The sequence below is a fragment of the Condylura cristata genome, unplaced genomic scaffold (genome assembly GCF_000260355.1).
Source record: "Condylura cristata isolate star-nosed mole 26May11 unplaced genomic scaffold, ConCri1.0 scaffold00028, whole genome shotgun sequence".
NCBI lineage: Eukaryota > Metazoa > Chordata > Mammalia > Eulipotyphla > Talpidae > Condylura > Condylura cristata.
The window spans coordinates 24,886,517-24,898,197 of NW_004567129.1; the positions used below are offsets into that span (position 1 = coordinate 24,886,517).

The following is an 11,681-nucleotide window of genomic DNA, read 5'->3' on the forward strand; positions in this document are numbered from 1 at the left end:
CGGCTTCACCCATCACCGAGGGCGATCTGACAAATGCCGTACACGCCCCTGACTCAATAACACTTCTAGGAAACCACACTGCAGAAATACTTGCAGTTGTAACCAAAGATAAGTTTACTGGGATGTTTATTGCAGCATGTTGATGATGGCGAAAGATAAGAAAACACTGCCCACTGGCAGAGGCCTGGTTAAATACACAAATAAGGGATTACTATGACGCCTTTGAAAAGGCATTTGTACATTTATGGAAAAGCAAAAGTACACTTTAGCAATGAGTATACTTTGACCAAGTGTAGTTGACTAGTAATGTATATACTTTCACGGCCACCCTTGGGTCTTCTGAAACTGCAGGAAGATTGCTTAAAATGCACCAGGCTCCACTTTTGCAGTTGTGTGTGTGCATGTGTGTATGGGGAAGAACAGGGGTGAGGGATCTTCATTTCTGCTCAAAGAATTACCTAAGCCCTCTAAATAGCCTGGAGAGGTTTGAATGGGCCTCAAAAAAGCAGCAGCTCCTCAAAAAGAGAACTTGGGGCAGGAATCATTAGGAGTTGCAGGAAGATGAGTTTGCCTCAGGATGGACTCATGCATCTTCCTGAGGCAGAGAGGGCATGGAGGGGGCTCTTCCCTAGAGCTGTGCTATCTCAGGGAAGAATTAAGGTTGTCTGCTGAAAGGAAAGCTGTGAAGGATAAGAAGATGGAATAAAACTTGAAATGGCTAGTGCAGGGATCTTAACAAGGTGTGGAGAGATAAAAAGGATTAGCTGCAGAAAGGGGCCAGTGGGAGGCCACAGAGATGGCAAGCACCTAGCAGCTCCTAACATCCCCCGTCAGTATTCGGTCCGCTTAATGGGAGACAGCAAAGCGGAAGAGAGATGCTACGGACTGAATAGCATCCTGCTGGAATGAAGAGCAACTCTAATTGGTGGGGAGTTTGGAGATGGGGTCTTTGGGAGGTCAAGAGTAGGACTGTGATGAATTTGTGTCCTTGCAAAAACGGGAAGCAACACCATTGCTTGCTTTTCCAGGTAGGTGAGGGTACGGGGAAAAGGTGGCAAGTCAGAAAGCCCTTCCAGGAACCAAACTGACCGGTATCTTCAGCTTGGACTGCCCGGCCTCCAAATGGTGAGAAACGCCTAAGTTACCCATTCTGCGGCATGTCGTTATAGCAGCTGAGCAGACAAATACAAGAGTTAAGGGAGCCAGCCAGTGTAAAGGCAAAGAGAACTACTAAGGTCAAACAATACATCACTAAAATGGCTGGCGATGAGCGAGGACAGCTGAAGAAATTAGTAGTGAGGGAGGAGGCATCACCACTCACGTTTCCCTAGTGGAGAGACTTGAGTCCGGAGCTGCCTTGGGCCCAGAGTGGCTCAGCAGCAGCAGGGCCCGAGCAGCTGCCAGCCTCAAGCTTGCATCTCCATCAGACGCTTGCTGCCGTCTGTGTGGAGACCGACTACACAGCAGCAGACTGCTTCAAACATATTTATTATTTTTATAGGACCTAGGTTCACTAAGGATCCTGTCATGCATGCTGGTGTGACGGGACTCCAGGCTGAGGCTCACGCATCTGACCAGGCTGGACGCCACTGTTCAGCAAGCACCTGTCTCAGATAAGGCAGTTTTCTGAGGGGGTTCCCAGGTGCAGCACGGCAAGTGGAGAAGAGGCCAGGAGCTTTGAGGACAGCCTGCGTACCCGGGCCTGCGTGCCGACGCCTGTGCTGTGCCGCGCAGGGGCTGCCGCCTTGTGGTGGCTTCAGGCTTGGGAGCCCGCAGAGCATTTCCAAGTGGGTCAAGACATGATTGAGGTGTCTGCGAGACCATGATAGAGATGGGGTGGCTTTCTGCTGAACGAATGCTTGGATTCAATCACACAGCTGCCATACAGAAAGGTATTAGGCCAGGCCGGTACTAGGACCTGAAGAAGTGGCCCAAACCCGGGCCTCCAGGCGGCTGTGGTAGCGACTCAGGAGTCCTTTGGTATCTTCTCATCACCACCCTGTTACATGGATGGCACTTTTCAAAGCTCTTTAAATCTATCCGTAGGGGGTTTCTTCAGGGCACTCGAGCTTGGCTCCTTCCCGCTCACCGGCGCTGGTTCAGACCCGTCAAGTTTTTGAGCTGTCACAGGAATGGAAACAGAGTGATGAGGCTGTGCCTTGCCTCAGCAGTGCTCCTGATGGGGCGCTTAGAATGAGCGGATGAAATCACTCTCAGCTTCCCGCTGAAGACTAGAAAACCATCGGGGCGACACAGCTGCGTCGCCCACAGAGCCAGGGGGCGGGGCAGGCAGGGGGCCGGGCGGCACTCACCGTCACTGCGGCACCCATGAGTCCCTGCACTAGCGCCTCTCCAGTGGACTTTACCTAGGAGGAGACAGAGTCAGGCTCTTTCAAATCTGATCCCCAGTGCAAAAGCGAGATGGAGGATAAGTCAGGAGCCTCTGCAGTTGGAGTCACGAGGACCCCGTGTCCTGGAGGAAGAGCCCATACCCCCAACAATCACAAAAAGGCCAGGCTGGGGTGAGGAACAGCCAGGTCCCCCGGAAGGCTCCCAACTGTCAGTCACACTGTGGCCCGAGGCGGTGGCCTCCCAAACAGCAGGCCCCAGCTACCTGCTTGGCAGTGTGGCCCATGTTCATGGCATCGTTAATCCGGTTCTCCAGGAAGCGCCAAGTGTCCTCAAAGTCTGGGGAGGAGTCCTGCATCATCACCAGCTCTGTCGTGTTGTAGATGCCAGCCAGCACAGCTCGGCGGGTGTACCAGTTGAACTGCAAAGAAACCCACCAAAAGGTGGGTTACCACCGCTGGTCTGGGGGAGGTGCTCCCCAAAGCCACCGGCACTCCTGGGCTCCCTCCCCAAGTCCTTGCTTCCCAGATAGAAGGCCTTCTGTGCCCATACCTGACTGGCCCGCAGAATCACCTAGGCTGCACTAAAATTGCAGACTCCTGGGCCCAACCTCTTGAGAGTTTAGTCTGAGGGTCTGAAGTAAACTCGAGGAATGGGAAGCTTAATCTGCATCCCAGATGGTTTGGAGGAGCTGGTGAAAGGCTAAGTTTCAGGGCCTCCAGGCTTTAGGAGTCAGGGGTGGCTTTAAGAAGCTGAGGAAGGCTCCAGGCGATTAGGGCCCTGGGTAGCTGTTCTTAAGTGCACTAGCTCAGCAGCTTTGTGTTTTATTCCTTTAATTTCTTTGCTTTCTAATTTTATTTTCCTACCATCTCTGTTGGTGGTATTTTCCCACACAGGGCAAGTTTATTAAAGCACTTTGTTAGAACTGGGGTGGGGGGTGTCTCTGCCTCCCCACGCTGGATTCCACAAAGGTACCATCATGCATTAATTTCTTTTACGAAGGGGTGTTTTTAAGAAATTTCTAGCAGAAATACGAAAGCATTAATGAGCCAGTTTTGCCTGTTTATAAAGATTTATGGAGCTCTTAGAAAGCAGAGCAAGGTGGGTTGGGGGAGGAAGTTTCCTTTTCAAGCAGTGGGTGTCTCCATGGTATTCTGTTTCTTAAATCAGTCTCCTGATGGGCACATGCAGAAAGTCTGCCTCAGCATCTCACCTCAGGAGACAGGCAGGAAGTTATGAAAGAGCAGCCCAGGCACAAGGCCCTCTTGATGCTTGCGCCCCACTGTGTTGGCTTCAAGGAATTATCACGGGGCTGTGGTTCAGATGCTGGCTCTGGGGCAAGTTCTACCCTGAGTGACCTGGTCAGTCTCAGTCCCCAGCGGGTGGACTTGGGAACGAACGTGGACAGCCGAGGGAGCCCCTGGGGCTTGTTGGGGGACTCCCCTCAAACCTGGGCCTCTCCTTGGCAAGATGGGAGACACTGCCAACTCCCCGAAGGGATTTCTAATCAAAGAATTGTCACAAGCGTAATAGGAGGTGCTTAACCACACCTTTCCTGGCGCCATGTGGGCTGCAGAAAGCACTCACATCGGTTGACTGGTCCCCGGCGTAGTGCCACATGTCGTCCACCATGCTCGTTAGCAGACTCAGGCTGGGCGGGATGTTCTGAGGAAGCAAGAGGACGCCTAGCGCCTGTGGAGAGAGCGACGGAGGAGTAGGCAGGCGCTGTGCCGGAAACAACAGTGGAAAGGTGACCGGCACCCCATGTCCTGAGCTATGGAAGGGGGCCCACACTCATCTTGAGATGAGATTTCCACCCACTGGCACGAATTTCTGGCAGCTCACAGCCCTGACTGTTGCTGACGGAGCCGGGGCAGGTTCTACCCTGAGTGACCTGGTCAGTCTCAGTCCCCAGCGGGTGGACTTGGGAACGAACGTGGACAGCCGAGGGGCTAGCTGGTCTCAATGTGGATAGCGACGGGCAAGGCGCCCACTGTCACAGAGGAAGCAGCACGGGGAGGAGCGCAGCCTCGACATGGCTTCTAGGCCCAAGTCCTGGGCCTCGCCCAGGGCCCAGCAGCATTCCGGCCCCCGATGTCTCCACTCGAACCTCATGATCAGTTCCTTCCAGTTTTTCTTTTTTTTTGCTTGACTCAAGCTGATTACTGTTACCCGAAACTAAAAATCCTTCAGTTAATACAAGCAGTGGCACAACCCAGCGACGCCTCCATCAGAAGACACATTCGGGAAGGGCAAGGTCCGGCCACCTTCCTAACCCTGAAATCCACTGGCTGGGGCCTGGGGAGCTGTTCAGGCAGTCCCGGGGCTGGCTGGACTCTTACTGAAGCAGGCCGGCAGGGTAGAGGAGGCAGCCTGAGGCCACTAGGTGCACCTCCCCCAGCTTAGCTGCCAGGTGGACCAAGTCAAGGACAGACCCTGGAAATCAGGTGTGGCCGCACAGGCAGGGCACTGGGTACAGCAAAGGGTCGGAGGTCTGCCATGCGCTGGCCACCCACCGGGCAGCAGAGGCTGGATGATCTGTGTTCCGCAGCTCTGATGTGCTTTGGCACTACTTTCTCACCTGCAAGGGTGGTCTACACTCTTACATGTTTTCCAGGAGGAACTTGGAAGCTTAAAAGAGGGAGGTTCTCAAGTACCACATGGACAATTGAAAGAGAAATTCCAGCTCACAGCTAGAACATGGCAGACCTTTCAGTATCAATGGCCAGCAAAATCTTGCTTTTCTTATCTCCTTCACTGACCCTTCCTCCCTGAGGACTGCGGCACATGGGCTCACTGGGACCCACCCGAGATGGGATCCAGCACCCCGGCTCCTAAGCCTCCAGGAACTGGTGTGCTTCAGTTCCTCCCTGGCGGCCCCGCGTGTGAACCCGGCTCCCGAGGGCATTGAGGACACTGGCGTGTGGCGATGAGTGAGCTAACTTCTAAACAGTGTGCCAAGTCCTCTGAGAGAAAGGTGCTGTGAATCGTAAATATTAATACTTTGCTGCCCTGGGCCTGGACATGGGCTCTGTACCCGGGGCCAGTGCTCAATGTACGGGATCAGCATTCTCAGCCTGGTTTCCACTGCGTCCCTCAGGAACTGGTCTGTCTTCCTCTTCCTGGAAGAGGAAAAAGAAAACAATGTCTCTGGGTCAAAGGCAAGGGCTCGCGGCTACACTGTTCTGAGCCCGAGGCAGGGCCACCAGCAGCTGAAGCTGGCCAGAGAACAGATGTCAGAGACAAGTAAGTGGCTGTGTGCTGATGCCATCAGAGCAACGGGTGCTCAATGCTACTCTGGTTCACTGTGGACTGGCCTCCGGGTGCCAGCTGGTGGGGCCCGAGTGCTTCGATCCTGAGAGACCCCCGGCGGCAACGGCAGAGGACTTACTCTGCCTGGCCCAGCTGCACCAGCTTCTGTTCCTCTTCTAGCACGCGGTTGAGCTGAGCGTTGCACTGGGTCACAAAATGCAGTATCAGGTCACTGCCATCATTGCCAAACATGCTGGCAGCCGCACTGGAGAGCCCCAGAGACTGCAGAAGGGCAGGGGAGAGAGAAGAGTGGTGGCGGACACAGGCGACAACGGCTCCCTGTGTGTCATGGCGGCGCCTTCAGTGTCAGCAGCGCCACCCAGCAGCATCCACGTCACCCGTGGCAGAATGTGGGGTCGCCCGTTGGTTGGCCTAAAGACCTCTCTTATGCCACAAAGCTCAAGGCTGCACGCACGATCCTTCCCCAGTGGCCCTACCCTCAGAAAGCGGCCCATCACCCACACTGGCGAACAAGCAGTTCGGCCACCCGAGCCCCCACCCCCAAGTCCCTGTCATTGGTCACCACAGGCGCCTCCTTGTTGTCAGGGTCACTGTTGATGCTCTAGGCCAGGGGACCCTCATCTGTCTCAGGTGACTGGCAGCAGCCTCCACCACTCATCCAATGAAATGTCTAAATTTAATCCCATATCTTCAATTATTCTTAGAATAAGCGAGACCTCACTCCTTAAAATGATCCTTTGGACCTTGGCTGATCTGGCCTCAACTCACCTTTCCCCAGGCTCATTCCTCCCATCTTTCTTCTCTGTGTGATGATTTCCTTTGGCTCTTCTTTTTTTCAAAGATTTTATTTATTTTTGTGTAGAACTGGGGTGTAGGTCAGAGGTATGGGGACAAGGGGGCTGAGAGGATGCACCAGAGACAGAGTGGGGAGCAGAACAGGCAGACTGACGAAGTACACTGCTGAGGGGGGCAGTGGGGAGACAGGAGGGGTCTGCTGTACCATGCGGGTCAGCTCCCCAGCTGGGATCGAACTCAGGCCATCATAATGGCGCTGAGACTTAACCCCTCGGTTCCTCCATTCCTCAGCTCTTGAAAGCCTTCCCAACCCCCCTTCTCACCCTACCCTGCATTAGATCAGCCGCCTCCATCGTGTGTGTCAATAATACCTTCTCCCTGACAGAACTTATCGAATTTTACAAATACAACTTGACTAACATCACTAGAGGGAAGTTCAACCAGGACAGAACTGCATCCATTTTAACCACTGTGATGCCCTTGGGACTGAGCACACTACTTGCTCAGTAGACATTTAAAGAAAAGGTAATAATAAAACTTTTTTTTTTTAAATTGAAAGCAGACATCAAAATGTTGCTCAATAGTAAGATCATTGATGATTTTTGCATTCTTTTTCATGTCTGGATTACTGAAAGTTTTCACAGTGAGCATACAGTGGCGCCATGTAGTATGCACATTTCACTGGAACTCTTGTTAACCACATGTGGTCCTGGGAGAGAGTGAGAAGAGACGAGAGAAATAACGGGGTGGAATCTAGAGCAGTCTGTTTCCATGCAGGAGGAAATGCTGGTTGCTAAAAATAAGCGAGGAAAAAAAGTGCTTTGTTCTCCAAAGTGGTGTCTTGTTGGGAGTTTTCACACGTCCTATTTCATCACTGTTAACATGCACGCATTTTACACTTTAAGTAATAAGTGGCAGAGCTTGACAGGCAGCAGTTGGTGCATAAAATGCTGATTCCTTATAACCAATGGTGCCTTAGGTGAGGTCTGAGCGCCGGCGGTGCCACCTCACTGCCTTTGGAGCCTCCCGAGAACCAGTTACATGGTATATTCTTTTTTGTTTATAAAACAGAGCCAGGGGCCTCCCTGGAGGCACAAGGGTTAAATCTCAGCACTATCACTGCCATGGCCTGAGTTCAATCCCCGGCCAGGGAGCTGACCCACCGGTGCAGCAGACCTCTCCTGTCTCCCCTGCTGCTCCCCTCAGCAGTGGATTTCAGTAGATCCACCTGTCCTGCTCCCCACTCTGTCTCTGGGGAACCCTCTCACCCTTGCATCTCTGGTCTGTACCCCAGCTCTCCTATGCATAAATAAATAAATATTAAAAAAATAAATTAATAAAAACTAGAGCCATTTTCACTCTACTGGGAAATCCTGTAGCAGTGAAGGGCTTCAAGCTGAGCTGCCCTTTGGTGTGACTCCCTCCGGCTGACCTCGGCGAGGCTGCCCAGTCCTCGCCTATACGCACCTGGGCTCCTTCGGCTATTGCTTCTGCTGTCCACCCGTGGGTCGGCACGAACTCCAGGGCTGCTGTCAGGATGCGGTGCTGCAGCTGCTCCTCACTCTCATGGTCTTCCTCCTCCTCGCCGCCCTGATCCGTGTACCTGAGAGGCAGAGCCCAGACAGACACGGGGACAGAGCTCAGCACACCTCTAATGTGCCCCACAGAGGCTCCGTGGCCCCTCTGAGCACACACTGGAAGGACGTTTACTTTTGTATGAGTATTGCTGTCTCAATGCCAGCACAATCACCACTTGGCACTCTCTCCCCTCCCACAAGGTCCTGCGAGGTGGTGATGGGTGGGAAAGGCAAATGTCCCCAAGGCTCCCCAGTTCCCCCACTCCTGCCCCTCAGCAGGCTGCTTCTCCAACCCCCTCTGTGCCAGATGAATCCTATGAGGTCCAGGACCACAGCTGCACTATTCACAGGGCCTGGCATAAAGCAGACCCTCAAACAGGATCTGTCAATGGAAATGAATAGTGCTTTAGTCAAGAGGTCACAAGAAATGCCTGGGAACATTTAATTTGAGAGCTTGGAGGAGTCTCTTCAGTACCAGGATTAAGCAAAAGTATCTAAGGAGAAGGTCAATTCTTACTACTCTCAGAGGGCAATCTGGCCCCACGTGAGTAATAAAATATTGCCGATCCTTTGGCTCTGCTGAAGGCACCACCTTTTATTACATCATTTTCATATCAGTGAAGGCGACCTAAATATTTACCAATAATAGGGCAAATAAATGTTGGTCCCACCATTGGTTGGACTATTATATAACCATTAAAATAATAAAGACTGTGAAAAGACATTTAACAAGTACTACTGAGCGAAAAACAGATGCTGTAACAGCATCTATAGAGTATAATGTATTTATTATATACTCAGATTTGTATGTGAAATATGCTTAAAGAAACATCTAGAAGGGGATAGCCCCCAAAATGTTAGTAGTTACTTCAGATTTTGGGACTGGTAGTCATTTTTGTAAATTTCTTTGTATTGTTTAGATGTTTCAGAATGTACAGGCACTTTCCATAAAACACAATTCACAGGTAGCCTGGAAGATGATGGGAGATGAGAAGGGAGACCGGAGAGAGGGAGAAGCATGGATATAGTCCAGCATGCAAATGGCCAAAGACGGAACTGGGAGTTCTGTGCCTACCTGGGGGGTGAACGAGAAGACTCTGCATTGGGTGCTTCTCTTCCCTGGGACTCAGAATGTTGCTGAGAAAAAGAGGGGGGAGGCTGCTGCTTCTGCTCATCTGAAGACTTTAGCTGCAGAGCTGAAGCATGGAAGGCACGTGGCAGCAGGGCTGGTCGGCAGTGGGACACTAGATCAGAAACTGGGCTGGTCAGTCAGGGACACGTAGCAGAGAAACCCACGGAGACCCACATGGGGAAGTGGGAAAGCGAGGCAAGTCTACTTCAGAACCAGATACCCAAGTGTTGGGTCTCAGACCCACAAAATCCTGGGTAAACTGGCAATGTGTGTGAGGTGATGCAAGCCCAGGCTTCTAGACCTTTCTATCACATCAGCTGTGCGGGTGGCTAATTTTACCCCAAAGAACATTCATTTAAAAACTGCCAATTAAAAATCTTTGTTTGCTTAATGGGAATGTTGTGAATCTTAAACAAAAAGCAAACGTAACTTAGAAATGTCACATATTTATATCTTATGGCAAGAACACTGGCCTGGAATGAGACCCCCCCTAGTGTTAGCGGGTGTCTCTGGACAGGTCCCTGACCTCTGCTTCCTCAGCTGTCACGCTTGCAACACCCCTTCACTTTAGGAAAGGGCTTGGGAAGGAAGTACAGGTTCATACTATGTTTTTCTTTCCGAACATTTTATCATCAAAGTTTTCACACTACACACAAGTTGAAAGCTCCCTGGCACGAATGCCTGCACCTCCACTTAGGTTCTACATATTTACATCATGCTTTTCACCCACCACTCCATCTTAGTTTTGGATGTATTTGTTGTGTAGCTCGGTATTCTTCATCTCCAAACATTTCTGCACGCACATCATTCACTGAGTTCACTACGAATTCAGTATTTGGGAGATGCTCCTCCCCCACAAGGTTCAGGTAGACCTTTTCTAATATGTTATCTTGGCTTGTGGTACCAAGGTCAATCAAAGCCCTGATAACCTAGCAAGAAAAATGGAGCTGGCCGAGATTTAGCGCTATCTCCAGAAATGTTTTTGTTAACTGGGGAAACCTGTATTAAGGCTGGGCATCAGAGTAAGGTTTGTTATATGAAACCACCCCCTCTTTGTCCTATTGAACCCCTTCCTCACCTTGATGCCCCAAGTCCCTTTGTGCAAGATAAACCCTCTGGTTCACCCTATTTTACTTTAGAAGTAACAGCTATGTAAATTCACCATACATATGTTATTAAATTGGGTCTTTTTCTCCTATTAATCTCTCTAATTCTTTCAGTAGTCCTGCCGCAGATGAACCCATGAGATGGGGGCATTTCCCCCTGTGCTCTGACATTCCTTTACTGAGGTGATGTGTATATGTAGTAAAATGCATCCTAAATGTACTACTTCTAACTTTTGACAAGTGTATACACTTGTATAACTGGAACTCCAATCAGTTCTCAATCTAGATAGGAACTATTATCGTTATCTTGGAAAGATCCCTCTCCTCCCCTGGAGAAATTCTCACTCTGGTTTTGCCTATCCTATAGGTCCATATAATTAGAATCTCACAATGTGTTCTCTTTGTGTAAGACATTTGCTTAGTACATATTTTTAGACCGACTCGTATTTCTGTGAAAATCAGAACTGTTCCTGTTTATTGCTAATGCTCATAAAGAGACACTAATCTGTTGATGGCCCCCGGGCTATTTCAACGTTGGCTTTTATAAAAAAGTTGCAATGAAAAGAATGTGTACAAACCTTTTTTTAGTAGGCATATGTTTTGTTTTTTCTTGGGTAAATACCTCGGATTGGATTTACTGCATCTTAAGCATGCTTAAACTTTAAGCAAACTAAACATGTTTGGCATCTGTATAAAAAACAAGGGCAGTCATGGACTAACTCAGGAGTGATTTCAAAGCGATTTTAAACACACAACAATGTGTGCCCAAAAAATCATTACTTCAGTTTGTGTGGAGAAAAAGGTATGAAGGAAAACAGTCATGGAACTTTGCAAAGGCCAGGGGAGGTCCCAAAGCAATGTTGTTGGACCCTGCGGTGGAGAAGCTTTTAGGTGACACACAGGAGAAGCTATTTATGTTAGTGTGTCAAATGCATACATTCTATTTCTGGAGGTGACACTGTTGTTCCAGTTATGGTAGTGATACAACGTTCCCTCTCTTAAACGGCGCAGGGACTTGGCACAGGTCTTAGGGAGACTGGGTTAGCGGCAGCCAGGTTTGCAACCCACGAGGGGCGGCCTCGAGCAACCCAGCCCTCCCGGGCGCCACGAAATGGGAATGGCAGACCCTGCCCGGCAGGTCTCGGAACCCACAGCCCAAGACAGGGGGCCAAAGTCAGCCAGCAGCCGGCTCAATCCCACGGCGTCAGCAGCTCCGCGCCGATGCCCTTCACCTCACCTTGCCCTCCACGACGGCCTCTTCCGTCCCACGCCCAGCCCGGGTCTGTCTCGCGCCCCCTCCCCACCCCTCCCACCCCGGCTCTGCCGCCCCCCTCACCGGGCAGGCACCGCAGCTGCAGAAGCCTCCAGCCCGCCCGGCCGAACACGCCGGACAGCGCCGCCGCCATCTTGGGAGCGGGCACACCGCCCACAGCGACGTGACAGGCGACT

General features: G+C 51.1%; 1 protein-coding gene across 1 annotated transcript; it reads right to left on the reverse strand.

Annotated features, from left to right (window-relative positions):
- Positions 1 to 123: 123 nt before the first annotated feature.
- On the reverse strand, positions 124 to 11,669 carry COQ9 (coenzyme Q9). Its single transcript, XM_004690531.2, has 9 exons — positions 11,569 to 11,669; positions 9,070 to 9,238; positions 7,885 to 8,020; positions 5,741 to 5,883; positions 5,387 to 5,471; positions 3,937 to 4,041; positions 2,615 to 2,770; positions 2,313 to 2,366; positions 124 to 2,121 (listed from the first exon to the last, which is right to left on the reverse strand). Exons 1-9 carry the CDS (start codon positions 11,636 to 11,638, stop codon positions 2,086 to 2,088), a joined length of 954 nt encoding a protein of 317 aa, XP_004690588.1. The 5' UTR covers positions 11,639 to 11,669; the 3' UTR covers positions 124 to 2,085.
- Between the last annotated feature and the right edge of the window lie 12 nt (positions 11,670 to 11,681).